This window comes from Pithys albifrons, chromosome 4 (assembly GCF_047495875.1).
Source record: "Pithys albifrons albifrons isolate INPA30051 chromosome 4, PitAlb_v1, whole genome shotgun sequence".
In the NCBI taxonomy this organism is placed as follows: domain Eukaryota; kingdom Metazoa; phylum Chordata; class Aves; order Passeriformes; family Thamnophilidae; genus Pithys; species Pithys albifrons.
Window position 1 is genome coordinate 68,312,259 of NC_092461.1, and position 26,918 is coordinate 68,339,176.

Genomic DNA, 26,918 nt, shown 5'->3' on the forward strand with positions numbered 1-26,918 from the left:
GCTCTGAAGTACAAAGAGCTGCAAAGGATTGTAGAGATTACACCTGACTAGGTGATAAGAACATAAAAGAAAAGTGATACCACAATCAACAACAACAAATACTGAAAGCAGGTTAGTGGGTAAATTGGAAGAATACCCAGTCATTACTGAAATAAAAATACCATCTGGAACAAAGCAACAATTTCTTGTGGCATTTTTTCATGGCATGTTTTACTAAGCCAACTAAATCAAAGGTTTTAGAAAACAATAGTGTAAGAACTATTAGGAGAGGAAGATATGGTGTAGGTAGTATTTGAAGAAAAGCATGGGAAGCCCAAATTATTCAGGAATACTACTGCAAATAAAATGGAGAAAAAGAAAAGGCTCTGTATTGCTATTGTCAATCAGCCTCAACAGAGCCTGCAGAGCCTGAAGTTAGATGAAAGAACAGCTCAAGGATTAGGATTTCCATGAGAAGTACATAGTAACATTCACCATTTGGTTAAGGCTACAAAATAGTGTATAGAGTGGTTCCTGGAATTAATAGGCTGCAGCTTTTTCACCCACACCAATATTAATTACTCTAATAGGACTTTGTGGTTTGGAACTGGAGCTTTTTGAGAATAAGTAAATATACATACATGCCAATCAAGAGATAGTACCTGCCTCAGAGACTTTCTGGTCTAGACTTTAGGCATGAATTTGATCTGAAAAGCAGCTAGGGAGTGGAAGATGATTTGTTGAGCAAAACTGTTGTGAATCTTCCAGTGGAAGAGGACAGGAGAATCAGTGATTGAAAAATGGAAAAAAACACCAACTTTGCCAACACAAAAACCAAAATGACTGCTGCCAACATACCTGTGATCAGATCAGGAAAAGACTCAAAGAATGAATAGGAGAAGTGCAGATCAGATGTGTGTAAAAGAACTATAGGGAACATCTCACTCTGGAGAAAATGCTGATGTAAGAATCAGCTGAAACCAAGGAGCCTCATCTTCATCGTTCTGCCTGCTGAGGCTGTGTGTGTATGGGAGAGGGGAAGAACAGTGCCACAAATAAATGTACATGGTAGCTGCTAGGCATTGACTTTTCCTCATTTCACTGTCAGATCATGAAGTTATGAGACTTACTTTTGACAGATTTGGTTTCTGGTAATTATTAATGGAGTTAATTGAAACCATTCCCACAACTGAAGACCACTGTGTCTATGTACTTTGTAACATGGAAAGGCATTTCCTGACATGAAGTAAAGGCAATATACAATAACTGATAAAGAAAAATTAAATAAAATCCTCTATAATACATGACAATTCCAGTTTCTTCAGCTTTTAAGTGTCACAGTTGGGGCAAGCCTTGAAAAGGGATTTTGAGGAGGGAGATGAATTTCAGGAGATAAGTCATGCCTCCAAAATTCTGTCAAGAATTATTACTGAAAGTTGTGCTTTATTAATCTGTAAGCGTTCCACTAATTCCCTTTCACTGGATCTGTCAACATAAAGTTGGCTGTCTAATTTTAGGTGATTATATATGTATACTCACACATATGCAAACTGTCTCTCAGGCTTACTCTAAGATTTCCAACTGGATGTATATCTTCCTTAGATCAGACTTATTTTTCTTTTCAAGGCCTTCTGGTAAGATGAGATTGGCTTTTGATTGATCTAAGTTTCAAAGCTCTGTTTGTACTTGCAGGTAGAGTAGAAAGAAGACAGCATCTTTTATTTTGCCAATTTTTCAACTTTTCTTTCTATCTCTGTTACCTGTAAATATGCCAACTCTATGACCAGAATTTTGGTGTTCTTATTTACTGCTTTTTTTATGTGGGAGCAGCATTTGTTTGACTTCAGTTACATCACTCTTACTGATATTCTAGTCATCTGTATCCCTTTATCAGCATCCAAAAAGAAAAAAAAGAAGATAAATCTCTTAGAAATACTTCTACTGGCATGCAAGAGCTAAAATGGCTGTGGGAGATTAGTCCCAAGACTGTGCATGAGCAAAAGGAGTGGCGGCACAGAAATTCCCCTTCCAGGTCTTCCCCAGCGAAGTTCCAGTGAAGACTCTTGGCTATGCACTCCCTCTGATGCTAGAAACACCTCCACAAGGTAAAATACTCAGCAAAACAACATCAGCTTCTCAAAACTCCCTTAGGAGCTTTGTCTTTGAATTCCCTGCCCCTGGCCAGGAGCAGAACACAATACATTTGTATATCCCTGTATGAAGGTAGGTAGTGCCCTCAGAGGTGACTGATTTCCCTCTCTTGATGTGGAAGCCAAGAGGAGTGTCTGGCAGGACTCCACTGCCACTGTCTTCCCTACTTCACTATTTATGTTGTATGGAAAAATAGGAGAAGTTAAAGAAACTGCCCAACGGTTACAGGATGTCCTGTTGCATTTATCATGTCGATGCAGGCGAATGACTCACCCAAAATATTTGATGATCGGAAACTATTATGTTTTTCTTTCTTTCTCACATTTCTTCCTGAAAATATCAAGCATTCAAGACCCTGAAACATGGTTAAAGGCGACACCTTAAAGGTATATGAATTCAAAGAGAGAATAAGAAAACTTAGTCTGTGTTTGAAGGTTATCATAGTCCATAAAAAAGTCACGTGACAGAAACCTGCCTGTCCATCTCTGAAAGCTACACTACAAGAAGAAAAACCAGTATCATCCCAATCACCGGGAAAAGTCCTGCCCTGAGAATGTTCTTTGACATGGATTAAAGACTGAAGCTGATGGGGTTTTATGTGTTGTTTTTTTTTTTTTTTTTAATTTAAAAATGCCCACAAATGGCTAGTCATGCCAGACCCAATTCACAGCAGCATTAACAACCTTAAACTGTTCCAGTTTGTGTTTTATGGAACCCAGTGCAAAGTTGCTCACCTCTGAGCATCCAGGCTGTAGATCACTGGCACGTGGCCTGTGCACAGCTGTAGGGATGTTTGGTGTTTGCTTCCTCCCTTTGTCACATCTCTCTGGCCCAGCCTGGCAGCAGGGAAAGCTGAATTCCAGTCCCTGCTCCAAGGGACAGACAAAGTGAACAGAGATCAATTAACAAGCCTAGCTGGGTACCACCCTGCACATACCACTGCTAAGAAGCAACCTGTCCAAAACACACCAGGAATAGAAATACAATTATCCTCATTTCATACAGAAGAAATAGAGGAATTGTTATGGTGGCTTTCTCAAAGTCATGTGGGAAGTCTGTGAGAATGGAAACTATTTCCAATGTAATAGCCTGAGCATTTTAGGAAGAAGAAGAACACACAAGGCCTTTACTGAAGCTACAAAGAGAATAAGCCATGTGTAGGGTGTTAGAAAATCCAACACAATAATTGTGTAGGCTGATTTTCAGCACACACTTTAGGACCAGTTAAGGAGAAAAAAAATCATAAAGGTGGCTTGTGACTGAGGGTGAATACAAGGACTGTTACAGGATATTTCATGATGAGCCAATTTTTTTGTGTGGCCATTTCTAAGAAGCAACTGAGAAACATTAGGCATGTACACAAAGAGTGAATAAAGGGTCAGAATGACCATCAGGTAATTTCATTTACCTTTGGGATTTAAGATTGGCTTCATATTTTCTCAACATTGCAAAGCAAGAAATTTACAGTTGATTTTTTTCATTGTGTTAGTGAAGCCAAGGTTATCATGTGGTTCCTTGATTACCATCAGCCAGGGAATTAAGAAAACATCAGATCCCATGACATTCACAAGACTGTGAGAATCAATAGGACTGGCTGTAAGCATGCAGAATTATCTCTTCATGTTATGCTTATTTTTGGTATGAGCACTCATTTCTGGGTAAACTTTCTACCTCTGTCTTTGCTTATAAGAAGGAATTTTTCATTGCTGTGCAATAGAGATACAGATAGGAAATAGCAGTTCCTGTTCCAGGGACAGGCAGGAAAAAAGGTGGGAGGCAGAACAACAATTTAAGCTTCTCAGTGGCTTGGCCAAACACCAAGCTCTTTTCTGACTTTCAACTCAGAACTTGGGACACCAGCACCATTTACATAGAAATTATTGTTTTATAAAAGTCCACAGTGCTATGCAAAGCAAGGCATACCTAAAGGCAGTCTAAGAATATCATATTTAAGACTGACAAAGTACATGTCTTAAAAAGTCCTTTTATGGGCCTTTTCCAAAATAATAGCTCCCTCAGGCACAAATGTCTCATATCCAAGTAAAGATTTTGTTTAATTCATAACTAGATTGATTTGTCTGCTAGAATGTTTCCCATGGATTAGTCTGTTTGCAAACACAAAACATACCAGCATCCAGCTGGGTGTTACTGCTGCCAATTTCAAGACAATAAATGGTTCAGTATGGAGCAAAATTCAAAACTTTTATTCCACAGAGCAATAAAAGCAGTAGACATTGCCTACTGACATACTGCCAGAATAAATATTACCTACTGTACAAGTTTCCATTCAGAGCTTTCATCAGGTCAAAGTACAATCACAGACATTATCAAGCTTTATTCTGCATTAAAAGAGTTTCCATGAATGACTGAAAAACTTTTTAATTACATTTTCAAATATATTACTCATTGCATCTTAGTGAGTTGCAATCTTCCTCAACAGCAGTGAATAATGGGTTGGAACCATTCTTCTGAAGACAAGGCATTTATTTTGGGATGCAGCCCTCAAGGAATAGTTAAACAGCTTCTATGGCATTTCTGGTACCCCAAGACATGTGTCCCCCTCATGTAAAAAACAAAGGAAAGCATCTGAGTTCATCACATCTACAATGTGGACCCTGACAGAAGCCAAACCAGGAGGAGTGTTTTGAGCTCACCTTTATGATTTGGTTGTTGTTTCCTTTATTAATACACCCATTTACCACACAAAGGAGGATGTATTGGTTTAATGCAGTAGGTTAGGTTTGGAAGCTTTCCCCTAGTGTTGATGGAAATATTTGCTACAAATAGACCTGCTAGAAATAAAATTTAGATCCTAGAAATAGGAGAACTTGTACATTTTTCCTTAAAATAAACACAATGCCTTCTAACTATGGCATGTTTAAACAAAGAGTCATTTTGACTCTTTTGTCAGCTTAAGTAAAGCCACATACCAGTTTACAGGTGTTGGGTGGCAGTTGTAGCAAGGTGTCCTGTGTGCCAACACACCCAGGCAGACATCAACAGACCTGGGTCTGTCCCAAGCTCCAAGATGGCCATTTCATTTCACTCCACACTGGCAGATCAATGGAATAGGCATTTGCTATGTGAGCCATTCAAGCTATTGCACAGACTGAAACCCCCATATCAGTGAAGAGAACAAAGAGCCTCTCTGTAGTGGGCTTGGAAAGTGAAGGAACTTGGTTGATGGCAAACCTAAGATGTTAAGTGGGCTTCACACTTGATATCTGCCAGCAGTTCCACTATGTTCATACTGAGATTCTTCATCTGGCAACAGAAGAGCAGCAAACTTCTGGGTGAGAAGGTAAGCAGAAAAGTGAATGATATGAAAGTTTAGTCCACTAAGGAGAAAAACAGTTTACCTGGTTAAATAAAGCTAGTTGTGCCACAGTTTCAGGGCTCTAGGTATCTCCAATCATTTAAAAGACAGATTTTGATTTTCTCTGAGAAAATTATATTCTCCAGACAGGAGATTGACCACAAAATGCATACACAGTCTCCTAACAGGACTTTAAAAAACTTCAGTCACTTCTATTAGATAACCCAGTCCCTTTTCCTCAGTTTAATGCAAGTTCTAGTAGACCATTTCCCAACATTTCATATGGTCTGGATTGTTTTTGTTTCTTTGTCCTCTTCTTCCTTTGAAATGCCCCTTTAGAGCTTTTGCCAGTGAAATACCATAAGATTTTCAGGAACACATTTTTTCTGATATAATAACCTAACTTAAGCATCATTGCATCCAGCAGTGCCACACTATTGAATCCTCTCTTCTCATTGCTCTGATTGACTTGCTCTGCTACTTTGCTTCTTTTTAGGCCAGACTCAGACACATTTTAAGGCCGTTTTTAAAAGCAAGATTTTTTCTCTGCTCACCAGCATTGTTTTCAGACAGACAGGCATGCACAGCATTTTCAGGCTGCTCCAGGCTGTAGCCTGGCAATGGTCAGAATGTCCCATCCCAGGTCTGGGGAATGGCTGCACAGAGGGGAGGAAACATAAGAGCAGTCCAGGAGAGGCTAATACGGAAACTGTTCACTAGGGACACTCCAAATTAATGTGCTCTACAGCAACATGCCATGGGATGGGTATTGTTTAGTGATTGTGCTTTTATTTTGGTCAAAAAGATACATTCTTTTGTAAGATACATCATTTGCTGGGAAAGAAACTCTAAAGAAGTAACAGGAATGAGCCACAGCAAAGCCAGAGGTGGGAAAGATGGTCTTTGGGACATTAAGAGTTAAAACTGTGAGGTTGCAATGTATTTATGAAAAAGAGCTAAGAGCTTTTTGTATGTGATAACCAGTCCCAGCTCTTGGAGCAACTGAGGTGGCAGAATCAAACTCAGAACACTAATTAGTGTAACTGAAGAATGAGTATACCCATTATCTGATATAAAGCAATTTTAGAAACACCCACAGTCTTAAAATAATAGTAATAACCATAATTGAAAACATGAACTGACAAGTCACTAACAACCCATTATATCACAGCAGTGTGGAAGTGCCTCATACCTTTACAAAGCACCCTTCTGTTGATCCTTGACACATATACACACCCCAACGTGGTTTTGAGAACTGTTGCACAGAAGATATTAAAATATATCACAGAGCAACACCCAAATTGCAGTGTTTCTGCTAGGTCTTTTTGTTTCTGGAGCAAGGTGTAACTCAGAAAAACTTACCAGAAAAACTTATCAGTATCTGGCTTCAAAAACACATACCAGTTTGTCTAAACATGTTTGTTCTTTTGTGTAAATCAGATAAACTATTCTGAGCTATTTGTTTTCATTTGGATCATGATAGATGTCTTAGGCTTCTCTTATTTGGGCTCATATGGGATAAGAATAAAACTAAAGGACACATGAAGAGAAAAGACTGGACCTATTTATCATACAGAGGAGTAATTAAAAAAGTGTGTTTCACAGACTCTTGTTGCCTAAGTCAGAAGTTTCAGGTAAGCATACTCTCCCCAGGGAGCTGCAGCTGTTCTTTGCCCATCTGTGTCCCGAGTTGAGGCAGCCGAGGCAAGGGAGGAGGACACAGGCATGAGTTCCTCAGCCTGCCTTGAAACGGATATCAGACAAAAAGTTTTGCAAAGAAGCAAGAAAGTTAGTCAAATACAGACAAGATGCCAGGGGGGTTGGAGGAGTTGGGGGGGGTGAGGAGGAAGCAAAAATAATAAAATAAAAATAATAAAAAGCTTTATTTTCTTCCAGACATTCTTGTCATTTCATGGAATTCAGTTTTTGAAAATAGTAGCATGATGCAACTGAGAAAACAGCTACATAAAAATTTCCCTCCCTATTCCACATTGGCATTCAACAGCTCTAGAATACCTTATCCTGTGGCTGCCGAGGGAGAGTGACAAGTAAAGGAGGCTGAAGGAGGAAAAGGCAACATATTTGCATTCCCTGTGCTTTCGGATTTTGGAATTTTATTGTCTAGTTTATAGACAGAGAATATGTCTGCAGATTATAAGCCAGACTCTAATTAGTCCCAGAGCTAATGAGCTGTCAGTCAGTTTGTCTTCCTACCACCCCTCTGTGCACCCTGCACCATGAGCAGCTCAGCCACATCCAGGCTTGCCATTTCCTCCAGATTTGTAGAAGATGAGATTGATCTGGACCCTTGTCCTGGATTTCCAGTTTCTCAGAGGAGTCTGGGGAGTTGGGGTCTGACTTTGTCAGTGTTTTCCCAGGAGCTTGCCCCAGGGCTGAGATTTGCAAGTCCCCATCTTCAGAAAGACCCAAAGTGCTTAGTGCCATGCACAACGCGGTTACGCTTTGCTCTGTCCTTGTGTCTTTCCGGATGTCTGCCATCTGGCAGACCTCGCTCACGTTTACAGTACTCTCCAAAGAGGGTGACGGATTTTCTTGCCACCAGTCACACAAACACACACATTGTATGACATTGGCCATATGCCCCACTTCTCCCAGCTATAGTCTAGCCCACCTACACTGTACATCTCAACCTGGATGAATAATAAGCTTAGTATGCAATAATAATTCATTCTCATTTCAAAACAATCTTGTCCTACTTGCTACTACTTCATTAATTTCTAAGAGTTGCATCATTTCTTCTCTGAGTTACACCCAGCAGCTCCACTTCTGCATCGCAGAGCTATGCTGTCCTAAGCACCTACAGGCGTAAGGATGGCCAGCATCTGTGTGGATTTGGGGAATCAGAAGATGGAGATAAATGGCAAAGAGGTGGAGGCAAGGTGTGGGATAACCTGTCTAGATAACTGTGGTGTTTACATAGCAGTATCTGCTATTTTGGGGAACCCCATAGTAGACATATAATTAACAGAATAATATTTATCAGTAAATTAATCTCTGAGACAACACCTGTAAGGGTGGGTAGGACATCTGCAGCTCTCACATGAGATGGCACTTAGTTTTGCTCCATAGAAAATGCCATGGAAGGGAAAGAATTATAATTTTGGAGAGTCAGCCAGGATTTGGGTGTTGCCTGTCCTGGGCTATGCCAGCACTACTCGAGCTTCTGGCTGCCTTTTGCTGCTTCAAACCAGCTCTCATGGCTTGGAGCAGGATGCCCCACATCCACAGGAACCTTGCTGGAGGCTGATGGGCCAAGCTTGCACAGTCACATCTGGGACTGCTGTTCCCTAGAGAATGAGATACTGGGAGTTTGCCAGCCAGCCTGACACCACCCACCTCAAACTGAAACAAATTTTAAGTGAAAGCAAAATGAAATATATCGACATGCAAAGTATAAGCATTCAGTTGCTGTCTGTAGAGACAGATGCACACAGAAATATGGAGAAGAACAGATGGCTAGCCATGATTCTCTTGTTTTTTCAGTTGCAGTTGGCCCTTCAATGTTCCCAGCTAGAGAGTGTTAGGATGCTGAGCTGGGTAGGGGTCAATCACCCATAAGGCACTGAATTAATGCACTGGGTAAAGCACCTGTTATGTCTAGGTATTTCCAGGCTGGTAGTTTAATTTGGATCACAAACACACTTTTAGAATTAATTTTGTGGTTGCCCCCCTTACTGTGGCTCAGACTGCAGCATAGTCCCTGGAGTGTGCAATCTGGATTCCTGCCAGGGGAAACTTAGTCAGATCACTCCAACCACTAATGCACATGTGACCCACAGGACCGAGTTTAGAGCTGGTCTGTGATAAAATCACATTGATGTGTGCTGCATGGGCCTCTGCACTAGCTGTTTTCCTCTGTAGCTCCCTTCCCAGGGTGCTGCAGACCTAGTTGTAGTAAATTTTCTGGGATGTCTTGATACTGATTTTGGGATTGGAATCTGAGTTGCCCTCATAGGAGTGACAGAAAGAAGACTGAGAACCTCTCCTTGGCAGCAAGGAAGGGATTTGGGGTCCACGCCATCTATGATACCAACTAAGCATTCAGCTGGAATAACCAGGCATCAGCAAGAAGTCATGACCTCAAAACTTCTACTGTATAATCTTATTCATATTGTTTACTCACAGCTCTTTGTATTAACCCCCAATAGTCTTGGCAAATACATTTCATAGTGCAAACAGCAACTGCAGCATTGCTATTTTCTCTTAAGGCCAGAAAAGTAACAGTTATCACACCCCAGAAAGTGTTACTGCCCTAGGACACTGACTCATTTTGACCTGTTTTTAATGAACATATAATCAGGAAAGGACAGTGCAGGTGCTAGCCTGCCTAGATGGGGGCTGGCCACCAGTTGCACTGACTCCTTCCTCTGGCTTTCTTCAGAGCCCTGTGGGAACCTTGAAGGTTTTCAAATGCTGTGAAGATGGTACCCAGTACCACCCTGCTGCCTATTCAGGTCACATTGGCCAGTTATTCTTTACCTCCAGCATGGCTCCCAGGCCTACCAGTTGAAGCATCTGTGGTATTTTTCTTTAAACGGCAGTTTGCCTGGTGTGTTACAGGGATTGAGAGACCTGCTGTGGCCAGCATGGAGCACCTTGTGTGTTTACTTCCTCTGCAATGTGCTGTGGAAATTGATAGTGCTGCTGGGGATCCTAGCATTGCCCGTCAGTGTGTGGTCTCAAAAATATGCCTTGATACCTGTCATCAAGGTCCCCTGATTGCTTTTCATGAGTAAATGAAAAGTAAAGATTCCTGCATGGCCCAAGAGGCAATACAAAACTTACATTGCAGATGGAGAGAAAAAAGGAATGGGTAGTGTTTGCTTAACATAGCCTGGACTCCAGTAGAAGTTTGATCTTTTCTTAATCCTGCTTTAACTAAATTATTGCAAGTTGTCATGGATTTTTGCCATTCCTCTTTGCTGACGATGGTACTGCAGCACTGCAAGGCAGCAGTATCTTTAGCACCCGCAAAAACTGTGCAGTAATCCAGGTTGGCTCCCAGATATTCCCTCAAGCACCTGCACTAGCCTGGGCAAGACAATCTGCTGCTTCTTTGTCTCTTAAAACTCACGAGCTTTCTGCAGGACCAGATACCTATCAAATGTGATCCATAAACTCTGGCTCTTTTTATTTCTCACCCAAAGAGTTGACTTCCAAGCTGGGACCCACCGCTCTTTGGAATTTCTTCTCTTGGCAGTTTTCCCAGGTCCCTAATCACTGTCACTTATCATGTCTGTCAACATGCTCTGAGCTGGCCAGATACTCAGGTTCACTTCCCTCATGGTTCATAGTTGTCAAACAGCTGCTCACCACTAGTTCCTCTTCAGGGCTGAGTTGAAATCATGAATCTTCCAGGGTTTTTTGCATCTTCTGTGCTGGGGTAGCTATTTTTTAGCTAACTGGGCAGTGTTAACTTTGTCAATTCAGCCAGATTCGATTTCTTCTTGGCAGACTTAATTCTGCAGCCTCTGCATCCATTTGTGAACTGCTTTTCTATTTGTAAAGCAACTAAATGGTTTCTCCACTTTGAATTTTTATAACAAGTGACAATAATTTTGAATTAGGTCATCCTTCTCATTAGCAGAAAAAATAAACATGCAAGAAATCAGGCTGTTTCCTACTTTAACTTATTTATCCTAAATGCTTTGATCTTTAAACAAAGCTGATAAATCAGAGCAGCAGCAGGGGCAAGCAGCATGGTCATTTCAAAATGCTGAAAAGTCATGTCAGCCTCTATCTCTATGCCTCAGGCTAAAATTTGAGGTGAACCTGCCTACAAAGCAATTGCAAATTAGTTACCGTTTCTGACATTCTTATCTGATTTCTGAACTATTATAATGCATCCAGGTCTTGGTTTTGTGTCAGCTATTTTTGTTTAGGTGGGTTTTTTTGTTGTTGTTTTGTTTTGTGGGTGTTTTTTGTTGTTTTTGGTTTGGTTGTTTTAGCTGCAAGGACTACAGATTTATGTTTAGATCAAGGTTGGAAGTTTTTTCAGACAATCCTCTCTACAAGCTGAAAAAAAAAATCAAAAGGCTGCCAGTAAAGTCACAAAATATGGCAGCAAGAAGCAAAAGTGGACACAAGCAGAAACCACAACCCAGGCACTACAGGCATTCATCTCTGCAGCTTGCACATGGCTTTGCTGGCCCCATGCTCTGTTCTGCTTCCAGTTCTCAGATCATCCTTGAACCATCAGAACCCCCTGCTTGTTGGTGTCCCACCCTATATTACATGACCAGAAGGGTTGTTCTCAAACCTGATTCCTAACAGCACCTCTTCTAGACAGGGTTAATAAATACCCTGGTGGGTAATTTCTAAATAAGGTGAAGAACCTCCACGAGGCTCACCTTTCTTGGAAGATCTGGGCTTTTTGGTGTCAAAGGCCAGCACAAAAAGCACTTCCCCTGAGCATGGTTTCTCTTGCAGCAGGAGCCACAGTCCAGAGTTCCCCACACAGCTGCTTCCTGGGGAACTCCAGCTTCTGTTTTGAGGATCATCGCTTTCCAGCAGTACATGTCTGAGCCTGAGATACAAATAGCATTGCATCTGCTGGGAGCACCCAAATGTTCTGACATCTGAGGAAACCCCTTGGATAAGGTCAGCTGCAACTTGTATCCATGAAAATCATTCCTGCACCAGCACATGCACTTGGCAGAGGCAGCCCCCCTCAAGTGATCCTCTGGGGTGATGGGCTCTGCCAGTCTGGAGTTCTCCTAGACAAAGCTGTCTGTGTTTAACCTTTCTTAGGCAGATTTTCAGATTAAGTTCGCGCATACCAGGAAAGCAGAGCGTACAATTTGCTCCCTTGTTTGACATAATCATAGGCTGTCCTGGTGCCTGGAACAATTTAATGAATACCTTAGGCCAGGTTTTGCTGTCAGATCATAACACTGCCTTTCACAAAAGCTCTTACCACTGTTACCATCACTGTGTCTGACATTGTGACAAAGAACCCCCAGAGGTCTGTCTAGGTAGTAGCGCACTGATATGATAAATGTGTTTATTCAACCTGCATCAACCTGTGATAACTCTGCAGAGGAATATCCTCTCTGATGCCCATTCTTTGGACATATTTTTAGCATAAAACATTGAAGAAAGGCATTTCATTACTCACAAAACACCGAAGGCACACTGTGAGCCCCTATACTCATGTTTACGCAGTGCTGAAAGCTCCGGTGCTGCTATTACACTCCTCTAATAAACCACAGGGGTTTCACAAGAAGGTTGCAGCGCAGTCTTGAGAAAAAGGAAGATAATGAGTTGAGGCACAGAGAGAGACAGGAAGGATTGTGCTGTCATCAAACCCAGACTATCTCCAACAGCACTTTTTTCCGCAGTGGTCTGAGAGCCCAGAAAACCAGAGCGATGCTTCAGTTTTCAGGGAAGCCTGAAGTGCTGGGAAGCACTTTGAAACCTGCTCTGGTTTTGGAACTTTGCAAGGTGACAGGCCAAGACCTCAGAGACATGCAGAAAGGAAGAGCTCAGAAAACAAGTTTGCATGAGCCTTGAAGAAGGGTTCACAAGGGGCTGACAGCAAGACCACACTCCCTGGCACCCAGATACCCCTGCTGTGACATGTGCTAAAAAGACACTGATACTTGCTTGGATCTTTATTTGGAGAAATCCGGGGCAGACCCTTAGGCTGCAGGGAATGTTTTGCAGAGTTACGTGCACAGCTTGACTGGGAATTCCCCTGGGTGAGGAAACACTTGAGCAGAGGCCAGAGCTGTCACAACTCGCAGATGGGCTGCTGTTCACCCCACCTCGACCCTGGGCACCAGCCCTGCTCACACCATCAACAGGCACTGTCAAAGCCTCAGGCATTGGTAAGAGACACCACTAGATCGTGCTGAGCAGAGGTGGAAACCAAACCCTGGGGTGGACAAGCTGTTTGCAGACTCAAGCTTCACTCCAGCATCCTCCTTTTCATGGTTGCAGCTAGGATTTTCACTCCTTGGGTGAATCTCCAGCCTTACACCCAACTTCTGCAGCCTCCCAAGCAACAAGCTACTTTTAAAATACTTCTTGGCATGAATTAATTTGTGTATTTGGGGGACTTCACTTAACTGAATCAACACAGCATCACTCCCAAAGTACTTTGCTGGAGCATGCATATTGATAGTACTCTGCCCTGACCACCTGACAGAAAAGGGTCTAAATTGATCTCAGGCCTGGTTTTAGAGCATTTCGTCCCTTGCTGCTGCAACACACACTTGCAAAGATATCTCTTGTGTCTTCATAAAGAAATCTAAAACTTCCTCAGTGCTGAAAATCAACTTTTTATAACTACTGTAGAGTGCACAAAGATATTACAGTGACAGGAATACTAAGATATCTGTGTTGGAAAGGCTATACTAGCGATAGTAAATAAGTTCACACTACATGATAGAGTTACCCTCCTTCCTTGATACTGGGAGGTGGGAAGAGTTATCACAGAATATGCTGAGTTGGAAGGGACCCACAAGGACCATCAAGTCCAACTCTTAGGCCTGCAGAAGACCCTCCTCAGGAGTCACACTATGTATGAGAGGAGGACAGCTAAGGCAAACAGTGAATATGAGGCATATGGAAGCTGAGAGAGTAAACCAAGTGAAAATTATTCAATTTTCTACTGATTCGTTCAATGAGTTACTACAAGTAATTTTTTCCTTCTGCTGTTTATGGGATTTCCCTTTGCAAAATACTACCATGGTCACTGTAGTGTAACATTAATTTGTTTATATAACCCCTGAGTTGTGCATATAGACCCAGATGTTATTTCAGAAACACTACACTTGGGCAAGATTTTCTAAAGCGTCTAAATGAAAACTTCATGGAACAGTTAACTTTTTACCTTAACACTAATGGGGCCTCCTTTAGAGACGGGCATAATGTTAACTGTCCTGCCATGAAGAGACAGTTGCTCATCCCCACTGCTGCTCTGCTCTGGTCCCCCTGAGTCTGCAATTAAGCTCCAGCCTTGTAATGCACTTAACTCCATGTTCCACTGTGTCTCCTTATACCATGTGCCAGAAAAAGAAACTGATTGGCTTGGTTTAATACTGGATTTAATTAAGATAAACCAAAAGTGATGTGCTGGAAAGTATAACACAGTATGTATTTATTGCATTTAGTCCACATATTAGTTAATTTCCAAACTAAAAATCTGCATTTTTTTATAGTTTGTTTTGTGGTTTACAATGGGTAAAAGACCAAACTTCTATCAGTATTTACAGTATCAACATAACTTCTTTGTTGCCCCATGTATCATTTACAAAACACTGCTTAAATACCAAAAGGGTATTAAAACATAGGGTATGAGCTGTCTAGAAATTTAAGTGTCTCAGCCCATGCTAACATTTTTCTGCAATAAAAAGCAAAGTAAAATTTTTTTGAGACTTGCATCATTATTGAAGCTGTCCTCCATGAAGTCCTTTTTGGTTGAAATTACTAACAAAAAAAAAATACTCATAGATGTATTTTAGGCTTAACAGACTGACAGATTCAAAGCCCTGGGGAACTTCACCAGTTCTGTGCATGTAGAAAGGTGAGGGCAAACATTGATCACAAGCCAGCAGAATGTATTCTGACTTCAAGTTGTATTTAAAAAAATCAAAAAAAATCAAACAAAACCTTTTGTACTTCCTGGTTAGAAATAGGAACAGCTATGAACAAAGATACTCTTCTGCTTTTGATGCTGCATGTGCTTGCAAAGCTCAGCAGAGACATTTGAAAAATTGTTCCTTTTTACCATTAAGTTCTTGATCCTGGAAGTAAACATTAAATGAGTAAATGCTATACCTCTTATATTTCAGCTTCCACACTGTGCATACTGGGCACTGAGCAAAATGTAACTACTTTCCAAAAGGTAAAAGCAAGTTCAGGGGCATTTCCCCCTCAGAGCTTCCTTTTATAGGAGCAGCATTAGAGCAAGATCTCAAAATGCTTCTAAAGCATCTCCTTGACATTAGGGAGGAAAAAAGGACCAAATAATAAGACAAGAGTATTTCTATAATAAGCCAAATATAGTAAAATTTTAGTGTACTGAGTACTGTTCCATGCACAGTATAAATTAATCTAGTCTTCATTCAAACTCATGACTTTCTTAGATTTCTGTTTGTAGCTTGTAGTGAAAATTTAACAGCACCATTACATTCATATGCTACTGCCACTATAGGTTTGGAGTTCTGTAATACTAGCACTCTTGCCAGCCTCCCCTGCTACCTTTTAGCAAACTTCTAAGAAATATTATTTCCTTAATAATTCCCTTTTAAATACTGACATGACCCCAGCACTATTATGCTTCTTCCTTGCTGTAGCACTGCAGCAAAACATGGTGATCCAAATTAGCCAAATTGTCTCCAAAGTAATGTAACATACCTTACATTAAGCATGGATGTAACAGTTCATTAACAGTTCAGCACTTGTCTGGTACTGGATGGACAGTAAAGTTGGAAAAAAATTATTTCTCAAGTGCTATTTTACTGTACTGTGAACTTGCACTGAGTCAGGTGGCACACTTTTTTTTAACATCCCAAATGCACACATTTTGTCTGTTAACTGGTGAGTTGGTTTTCATTGCTTAATGGTAAAAACAGATCCTCTTATTTGGTTATTCTACAGTTATTCTATAGTTTTGATAGTACTAATGCACAGTTTAGTGCTTAGTCTCTACTGCCTTCAGCATCCTGCTGCACTCCAAGCAGAGAAGCAGCACTAATTTGTCTTAGAAATTATTATTCCTACACTCTTACCTCAAAAACTAGCTTAACAGGACTTACTGTAAAAGTATTTCAGTGAGAACACCATATCCGTGCCCTAGGCACTTGTCTGCCTCCTTTTCTGCTTGGAGAAGTGCCCAAAAGCCACTCTTCCCCTCCAAACCACAAGTGGGAGCAGAGAGCCCTCACCAGGAAGAGCTGGGTTCCCTTTGCCTTCCCTGAAGCCTGTGTGAGGATCTAAAAGGCCTCAAAAAGAAGGGGGCATGAATACTATGTTTACTAATACAAACCTCCAGTCAGGTTTCTTCAATATATCTTTGCCATGAAGAAGACTGGCAAGGCGTAAAAAAGTAAAATAAAATGACAAAACCCAGAGGGTAGAGCCTTGCCACCAGACACAAACACACCCAGCTCTTTCCTTGTGTTGCAACAAGCCAAAGCACTCACTGGAAGTAAAAGGAAGCTTCACCCTACAAAGAAAACCTGAAAAGGTTTCCCAGTGAGCATGGAGCCAGGGAGGTGGACTGGGGTTAACCTCTCATGGTGTACCTGACCATCTAGTTCCACTTGATGTTCAGACACTTGCTTCTCAAGCACAGACAGCAGCTCCTGACACCCAGCAGCTTTCAGGCTGTTCTTGATCTCTTGGATGCTCAAAACCAGAGCAAGAACAGAAGTAGCACATGTGAAAGCTGCAAAGAAATACTGACCACCCTGGGATTCAGTGGGCTGGGCTCAAACCTTGCAAGACTGCATTTTATAAAGATTTTTTTTCATATATTCACAGCTTCTCTACATTTACAGTTTTGTCAAAATTACTGTAAAACATTTATTTACAGTAGCAATAAACAGAACAAATTTCTGTAAACAGATAAAGCGGAAAATGGCTTTAAGTCATTTTTGACCAGCCAGCTGTAAAAAAAGGTTAAGCAAAGCAGCAGTCAGGGAGGCTGGGTTTGGACAAATCCATGCCGAGTTCAGGAGATGTCATGCCTTATTAGATCACCAAAATAAGCTGTTATTGTCTTCAGTTTGTTATTGAGAAAATTTTGTTCTATTTCAACTTTCCCTCCTGGCCCTGCTAAGGAAGCCACCTGAAAAACAAAGAACAAAAAGTAAACTAATCGATGCACAGGAAAAGAGGCAAAACCCCAAACCTTTTATTCACATGAAATTATCACATAAAAGAACGTCTCTGCTCTGTTAATAGTGGTGGAAAATGTTCCTTGGCACCTAATGCCTCTGGTACATTTTTACGTCTCCTTTTCCTCACAGAAGTGGTTTGTGGCTTTCTTGTGACTGAAAAACCCTCTTCACCCAAATCATGAAAATAAGAGGACTTCAAGACCAAAGATAAATACTCATAATTTTACACACTGGGCTGAGGCAAGAGATCCTAAATTCTGGTTTGCAGGGTGTTTGGCATTTGAGACATCCAGTTGTTGCAAAAAGCAAACTCTAAACTGTTCTTTAAAGATGTCAAATCCCAAATTCTGGGGAAAGAGTAAAACCAATTTTAGGAATTAGAATTAGAAAGCATAAAGGTTGCATTGAGGAGTGGCAGAGTGGATGGGAACAACCAAAACAAAACCAACCCCCAAAACAGGCAGAGAAACTCACAAAACCCAGGTTTTTTTGTGTTGTTGCTATTGCAACAACAACAAAAAAGCTGTTCTGTGTCTTGTAGTTGCACCAGTGCTGAGGCAAAGGCTGGGGGCAGCAGCATATCTGCAGCAGGGAGAGCCCCTCGGGCAGTGCTGGTCCCAGCTTTGTGTTTACAGTCACTGGAGTGAGAATTTCACCATCCATGCTCTGTTGACCGAGTTTGGTGCACACCTTTAATGCTTAATGATTACAGACAATGTTTTGCAGTGGACTTTGCATTTTGGACTGGAACATGCAACATACCCCTCTCTCCTGTTCCCACTCATGTTCGCTAGTATGATCCCTCTGAAGTATGACAGCCTTCAGGCTGCCAATTCTTCATCAGGACAACCGCAGTCAGAAGGAAGAACACCAAAACTGAATGTTAACTGCTTTTTTTCCCTCCATCTTGGTGCTGTAGTTGGGGTTCCTGTTCCACAGCCAGTTCTGTTTTCCCAGGCTGCTGAAGGAAAATTATTCCTGTAGTTCCCTATGCAGAGAAACTTCCCCAGCAGACATAAAGTGACCAAGGTCTACAAGCCTGCAGTAGATTTTAACTGATCTTTAAACCAAGATGATGTTAGCAGCTGAAACTTTAAGTTCAGGCTGTGTTATTAACACTTCTAAACTCCCTTGAGACTTGACTCTGTTGTGCAGGTTTAAATATAAACATGCTGAACTTCCTCTATTTTACTGTAAGTAAAAAACCAGCCTACTGTCAAGAGGAAATAACAGATTAATTTAAATTATACTGTGAACCTTTATTGACTTGTCCAGAAAATTGCCACACTTATCTAAATCAAGCATTTACTTTTCTGTTTTGGTTTTGTTTTCTACCTTTTCATTTTTTTGTTTCTTCAGACTAAAGCAGAAGTGTGAGTGGTTTCTACATCTGTAAATTTAATGGTGATAGGAAAAAGCCCTTCACGTTCTTGTCAGAGGGGAACCTGCCACTTAAGTAAAAAAGCACAGGCTGGCTGACTTATAAATAGCACAAAAATCTGAAATTGGCAATTTTACAACTTTCCTGTTCTTACTTGAAATCCAAAAATCAGTTAACATTCGGGGGTCATTAGTATTTTTTTAGAAAGATGTTAAGATTATACTTTTAATTTACTACAAAGAAAAGCTGCATTGTCCCTTCCAAATAGCATTAAACGGCTTTGCACTTTATAACTAATGTCATTTAGTATTTTCAAATATTACTTGGATTAGTCAACATAATATTGAAATTACTGTCTTGAGGTTATGCACTCCTGCTTTCAGGGCACAGTTTGGATCAATTGCATATCTAAATATTACTAATGCATTGATATTAAACACCAGTATTTACTAAATATTTCTCTTAGAAGACCAAGTAAAACAAGATGTTTCATCATCATGCAGGCAAATGCTGCTCCTGCACTGATGGGTGGTGTCCACGGAAGGACCGCTGAGGATTTACATATGCCATGTCTGGGCTTTAAGTGTTAAATCCAGGATAACTAAGACTGATTTCAAACAACGACTAAAAATATTTGATAAATCTGAAGACAACAAAAATTTAAATGAGCATATGGGCATAAGCTTCACAGCAACAGATATGCCACTGTATGCTCTTCAACCCACCCTGATAGTCACAGGAGAGAAATGCAAATCCTCTGTGATGATGCTTATTTGTAAATTGCTGGCAGTTGCAAATTTAATTATGTAGGAGTTGCCAAGTTTTTCTCGGAAGGGCTCAGGCAATCCTGGCGGTGTAATGAGGGGAAGCTGTCACACACCAAGCTTCACAAAAGCGTCAGCTTGGCAGAGGAACACCCTCTAAAATAACAGCAGATTGAGGAATGATGCTTTGAGAAAAACAAAGGTGCTCAAATATTCTTAGAGATACCAACACACATCTCCTGTTTCTGCAGTGAACAGTAAATACAGAAAGGCTTCCTATTTCTTTTAAAAGCTGGACTAGTCCAAAGTTTCTTTATTTTTAATTTCCCTGTGCAAATACAATGATTCCCTACTGGCAAATCTCCTTATCCTTGTTTGTTCTTTAGTCCAAATCCATGTACTCAGGTAGAAAGATATTGCCTCCTTTGCTGTGCTGGATTAATTCTGCATGTGCCACATGCCTCCCCAGGCACAGGTAAAGGACACAGCATCAGCTAATGCCTCCCTGCATCCCTTTCACCAGGATGCTTCATCCTTCAGTTCAGTGACTACTGATAGAAGTCCACAGACACAGCTCCAGAGCATTAAAATAGTAGCCAACAGGTTTGGTCTGAAGTTTAAAATAGGAGAGACATCAGGAAAAAAATATGAAAAGGGAACTAACATAGAAGATTATTTCAGGAGCACAAGCTGCTTGAGGTGCAAACCTGCTTTATATTCTTGAGGTGTATTTTTGAACTTGAAGGTTTACCTGTTGGTCTCACGGATTTATTTTATTTTTTTTTATTCATACTGAAATTCCTTTATGAAAGTAACTTCCTATGTGTTCCAGTCACCAAACAGGGTAACCCACTTGAATAAGGCAATAGTATTCTTTACACTGAACATAATAAAATGAAATGCTCTCAGGCAGCATTTTTCAAAATGTACAGGTCTGCAGGTGAGTTTCGCCACTGTCACAGTGGTGCTGCCACCTTTTGACAGGTCAGACATTTATTTATGTATTCATGTCTGTATGTAAAACTTGGGGTAGGCAAACTGGAATTCAGTAATTAAGCACTACGAGCTTCAGGAAGATTGAGGTCCAGAAGTGTCATTCTGGCTTGGTTTATGCCGTGGGTAACTTTTGGCTTTATCTTTTATCAAGGACAGAGAACAAATCTGAGTTTAAAGTAGGCTGCCTAAAAACTGTCATTATTAACATGATAGTCACAGCTGAAGTGTATGCAATTATGTTCACTTAGAAGTGATCAGCCTGCAAAACACATCAACCCACAGTCCTTTACCTGTAAACTCCCCTAATATTCAAGCATCTTAAAAATACCATCAAATTAATCTGAGTTCATCTCCTGGCCTCTCACCCCCTGCTTTGCTCATTGTTCTGTTTACTCCTAAATAAAGATGCTGCTACTTGGCAGGTCTCATTAGGCAAGGTATTCAGTCTAAAATCATAGTACATAAACAGGAACAGTGATAGTCTTACTATCAGCCTCCCATCAAATTTCTTAATTCACAGGGGTTACCGTATGTTCTTTTACTAAACTGATCTCTCTAGTATGGTTTTCTGTTCTACGAATGACATGAGAGAAAACTAAAATAAATAAATAAACTTTACCCATCTTTTCACTCCCTTCACTGAGCAGTCATTTTTAACAATTGGACTTTGAAAAACAGAAACACATCAAACATTTTCCCATCCAGGCACTAGACTTGCAGACAGAAGAAGACTTTGGTGTCTAGCTGTGGATTTTCTAAGAATGATTGATGAAGGTGAGGTGGGAACAAAGACAAGAAAACAAGAAAACAACAGCATAATGTGTATTTTCATAGGACTATCAAGATCAAGAACACTTTGCTTAATTCTATACTCAGAGAATCACTCTATACTAAACAAGAAAGATTACTGTCTTCTAGCAATATCTGGAATATAAGCCAGGTCTGTGACACCAATCCTTAGGACAGAAAAATATGTAACAACCATAAAATTTCAACAAGTTAGGCATAGCTATTGCAAACAACAATATGCCTGTCTTTAAAGTAAACAGTGCAGTTTTATACAATCGCTAAGGCACAATATAGTTTCTGATCTGCTAACTATCCATAGTCAAGATAAGTAATAAATTCCTGATTCCTCAGTGCTCTGTCTCTCAATCATGGCTAGGCTAGTAAGGATGCTGATGCGGTCATCTGTCTCACAACATATCAGGTCACCAACATTTTATGCTCATCGCTTTGTCATCATACATCCTGACTCCATTCTGACTATCAGTGAGAGATCAATAGTAACTGTGTGTGCTTTCTGCAATGAATTGATAGGAATATATCCCACCATTAGGACGAAGGCCCTACAGCAACAGTTCTCAGGTTCCTCCCTCTTTGTTGCAATTATTAATATACAGAAGTATTATTTGGTTCAGAAAACAGCCCATGAAAGAGATTGGACTACCTGAGATAAATCCTTGTCTCTGAGGTGAGTACACACTTCCTGCTCTGCACAGAGAGGCAGAGCACAGCTTGCTAAACACTTTATAGACTACATTTAATCATTCTGTCTCAACAAGATTGCTTCCTAAGGTACTTGTGGAGGTGTCTGTTACAATGTCCCCTTTTCCTCTTTTTTCTTAAAGGATGTGAAAAAAGTTATAGAAAGAAAGACTCTGATGGAAGGATGCTGCAGGGAGGTGGGTATAAATAAGGCCATTATTGATAATTAGCATTAGTAAAACAGTATTTTAATGTATGTGCATGCACATACATATAATTCCTGATTATTCTTTAACTTGAAAGAATATTGTGAAAGAATGAATGGAAAAGTGGACCTACATACATTACAGTTTTTCTAACATGTACATGTTTGTAAACAAAGAGATGTGATGCAATTCAGGGAAACGTTTTACATTTCTTGTAAATGTACCAACCATATTCCACTGGTTCGCTGCTCCCTCTTGAGGCAGAAGTACAAAAGTTCAATTCTCTTCAACCTAAACTCTGATTTTTTTCGAAGAAATTCAAAGAACCCCATTCTCTCTCTGCAAGATTAACTCTACCTAGAACAGGCCATGCCTGCAGATATAACAAGCACTGTTTTCGTAATAACATCGTGTGGAACAAGGCTGGATCTCTTGTCAACAACTAAGGCCAGGAACACAGAGTTCTTCAACACAGTTAAGTCAAGGTCAGCTATCACCTGCTTTCACACCAGCAGCAGGATCCCTACTCTCTGTTACCTTTCTAACAGTGATCTAATAGCTACCTTTTGTAAAAAGAAAAAACTAAGTGATCTCTGAAAGCCTTACGTATGTCCAGTAGCATACTAAATTAATTTCTGAGGACACAAAAGAGGCAAATCCTACCTGACTGAGCAATGTTATCACAAATCAAACTTCGGATTTTAAGTTTCCTTTCAAATCTAAGGCAGCAGATAATCTCTTCAGCAAGTATCACCATATCTGTTACTCAGTTTTCATGTATTAGTCTTCTGTGAAAAGTTTAAAGTTTACTCCATCAAGCTTCTATAGGCCCCTACAGTTTATGGAGTACATTCACACCTCAAGCTGCATCACTACATCACTGCAATGCTGCCCACAGACCCTTGACAAGGCAGTTGTTGCTTCAGAAACCACTCTATCTGGTCCATGAGAAAAATAGGATGGATGAGAACGGGGTTAAAATCATGAGCAAACTGAGAAGACAACTGTCTATACTATTAAGGAACTTCAATGATAAATCTTTTTTTCTGGAGAATCACAGCCCTGTAGGTGTAGTGGCAGTAAATCCAAAAACTTCAGAATTAAATGCAGACAGAGATGTTGGCAGCCAAACCTGTAATCAAATCTCCTGTGTACCAGTTTATCTCTAAGGTCTGGTTTGGCACAGTCATGTTTGACGCAACTTTGTCCACACGGCATTAAGTCATTTCCCTAAACAGTGGGCTAGACTGATGTTGTCTTTCCCTGCTCTCAGATCATCAACCTTTAGGGGTTTTTTCTTATATTGACGCAACCCCTGGAGAATGGCATGAGGAGACTATTTCCCCTCCTGGAGTAGCCCATAGCCTGGAACATCAAACTGAACTGAAATCAGACCTCCAGCCATGTACTTTTGACAACTAAGCCATGATATTGAGCAACAGCTGTTACTCTTCAGCCATGTAAAGGCAAACTCATGGATGTACATCAACATCAGAGCCAATCACATACAGGTGGCAAGACACCCGACCCAACCCCATAGGGATGCTGAGCTCTTCTGTAGGAATAGATGCAGACCTGTGGGGAGTGCTCTTGGATGCTTTTGTGGGAACACAAGCAAAATGTAGATGCCTTTGGCCCTTTATAAACCCAATTAAAAGGTGCTAATGAGCAGAGCAGAAAACTGCTAACGTAGTTTTTCATCATGGGAATGCAACATTTGATAAATGCAGTGGTAAGAAGTTGAAATTAGAGAAACTATGTCTAAAATTGAAGTCCCTGTTCAAAGATTCATAAGCTGCTTTGACATTTCACCTGGCTGAAATGCAGAAAGGAAATGAATCATCATCACCTGCCGTATCAATGGTGCTGTGCACAGTGTGGGGTCAGAGCAGGCTAATCCTGAGGCCATGCGAATTTCAGCCTATTTCTCAAGCCAGCTGTTTGCCACAGATGATTCTGCAAGCCACCATATGGCCTGACACCTTGCCTGCTCTAAGGCAGACAGAGCTTTTGGAAAATCAAAAACAATACTACGAAGTTCAGTAGCACATTGGGGGTGAGGTCATTTCACTGCTCCCTTCTTTGTAAAAAGCTACAAGACATAATTACCATGGAAAAATAAACAGAGGAAGCTAAACAAGACACTCAGGAAAATTGTTAGTCATTTGACCGCTTAAAAAAAATTGAACAAAAAATCTCTAATACAAAAACTCCCACGGTAGTGCAACAAATTATGTGTTTATCAGGAATCACTGCAATGCAACCAGCCCATATGGAATGACACACCTGTACCACACACCAGTACCACCTCTGGTGGCATGGCATTTGTGTCTGATTTACTCATCAGTGATAGCAGGGACTGCAGGCTGTATAGTATTTCTCTACAACTCCTTCATAAACTGAAAGCCATGAAAATCTGGGACTCAGCACATTAAGACAGTAAAAGCTGGTTAAAATACGTGATTTTTTTTTCTTTTATAATCACGTATCTGTCCAGCTACTGGCTCTGGATCATATATAAGAACCATCCACTTCTTGCTTTAAGATGGGACAGTGTCAAAATCATGGAAACAACCTGCTACTCTCATTTCTAAATATATCAAAAATACTGCAAATACAGAAATCCTTTAACACAAGGGTTAAACTTAAAAATTGCAAACAGCCAGATTCAGTTGAATAGACTTGGAAGCCTTATGTTTGTGCTTGTAATACCTATGTTTTATGCCAGCTGAGCATGTTGTTAATTATCAAGCCCTTATCCAGTAACACACCTGGTTAATATCAGCATTCCGAGGTAGAAAATATACAATATTGTTGGTGATCTTCTTGGAGAGCCTGAAAATTTCAAATGTATAAGCCAGTCAAGAAAAAAGAACAAGAATGGGGAAGGAAAAGTTGCTTTATATTCATTCATTCATTTTTAATGTCTTGAATTCAGTTATTACGCAATTAAATTATAGCTAGTCTTCCAAATGTGTTGAGTAGGATTCTCTTCTGAAATGCAGAAATCAGCATTGTCTAAATGCAGAAATTCTATTTCACCATTGGTGCCTTAGGAAGTAGAAAAAAGCCATTTGTTTTCTAATCTGTTTTGTGGAATCTCTCACACATACATAGAAGGATTTTCTTACTCATATAAATAGCGCTAAATTTTAGCAAAAAAGGAAACAAATGAGATTATTCTGGGAAAAAAAGACATCTCACACTTCATATTTGATGAAACTACTATATTAATACCTTCCCAGATGAATGAGTGCTTAACAGCACTGTTAATAAGTCAATATGGATTTTTATACATTAATTAAAGGAGTTAATATTTTGCTTGCACTCTTCTGTGATTTCCCAAGTCATAGGCAGATGTTATGATTGAGAAGAATTTTAGTAAGGTATTTTAAATAAGATATTCCTTTTATAAATCAATTAAAAAGTGGAACTAATGACAAAGTCATAGCTCACATAACTATTATATATATATATATTTAGAGATAGATAGATAGATAGATAGATAGATAGATAGATAGATAGATAGATAGATAGATAGATAACACATGACTCATTACCTCAGGGTATTTTAATAAAATTATATACAGGAGTTAAAACTGCTGAATTAATGCTTTAAGAGGCTACTCAATCTCTAATGGATTTTTTACTTTTAAGAACAACTCATCACTATTTTCTTTTAAATAAAAAATAAAAATAAAAGTATTTAAATTTAGGCGGTCAAAGCCATATAGCTGAGGCTGGGGGAAGAGGGCTAAACAAATGTGGCACTTCTGGGAGTTCAGCAGCTGGCTGTATCATCCACAGTCAGCCAACTGGACATGCAAACACAGTGTCAAGAGAGGGAAGAAAAGAGAGAAACTAATTCGTAAATGATTGAAAATCACAACAATGCATAACTTGGAAAGGATATCCATCAGGGCAAATCATGGTTTGAATATCGAAGATTTCGGCAGTGGCATAGTCAGGTCCCCCCCAGGGCGGGCTGAGGAACACAACATCTGCTTGTAGGTCGGCAGCCAGCACCATGAAGTCCCCGCACATGAACTCTATTTGATCCGCCACCCCGTACACCTCTGCATTGTTGCGCGCCAGAATGAGCTTCTCGGGATCAATATCGATGGCGATCACTGTGAGTGAGAGAGCAAACACACGGGAAAATGAAAACTGCCATGCCAGTGCCCCCCCACCTCAGACAGGGTGTTTCAGAGGGAAGCTGTCCTTCTGCAGCCATCAGATATGGGTCACATCTCAAATATGCTGCTGTGAGGTGATGAGTAACTACTTCAATTTTGTAGGTCGTGGTAGACATGAAGCTACAGCTCCTCAGAGAGGAAGGACCCGCCAAGAGCAAAATGGCTGCATTTACAAACCAGCAAGGGACGTCACACAACCAAGACTGGGAAGGCTTGGCTGCTGTTGCAAACCTGGGAAGCTTTAGCTTTAGGCAGTCTTACATCTGCTACTGTGACAACCCTGCATCTCAGCTCAAGTAGTGGTCACATAAGGCTCTCCACCCAAGAGAGAAAGTCCTCCTTGCTGCAACTTAGCTAGTGTCAATTAGAAACGTACTCTTCTCCTTTGTTAAAAAGAAACATTTATCTGTGGCTGATCACATTGTACTGAAAACTGTTAAAAAAAACCTCACCTAACACAGAACAAGAGAGATGATACAAGGGCAGTATAAAATAATAAACCCAAAAATTTAGCCCTTTTTGAAAACAGAAAGGTCATATTGTGAGACTGATGAGGCAAAAGAGCTTCTGT

General features: G+C 40.4%; 1 protein-coding gene across 2 annotated transcripts in view; it reads right to left on the reverse strand.

Moving 5' to 3' along the window:
• Positions 1-4,968: 4,968 nt before the first annotated feature.
• TGS1 (trimethylguanosine synthase 1) overlaps positions 4,969-26,918 on the reverse strand; it is a 35,125-nt gene continuing 13,175 nt past the window's right edge. Inside the window, exons 11-13 of one of the 2 annotated variants that reach the window (XM_071554514.1) lie at positions 26,063-26,281; positions 24,923-24,999; positions 4,969-5,419 (exon numbers count right to left, since the gene is read on the reverse strand). In XM_071554514.1, coding sequence (XP_071410615.1) covers positions 5,342-5,419; positions 24,923-24,999; positions 26,063-26,281 — 374 coding nt within the window. In that variant the 3' untranslated portion in view covers positions 4,969-5,341. Of the gene's footprint in view, positions 5,420-14,181; positions 17,265-24,922; positions 25,000-26,062; positions 26,282-26,918 lie in introns of those variants that run through there. The other variant, XM_071554513.1, reaches the window with a different exon arrangement.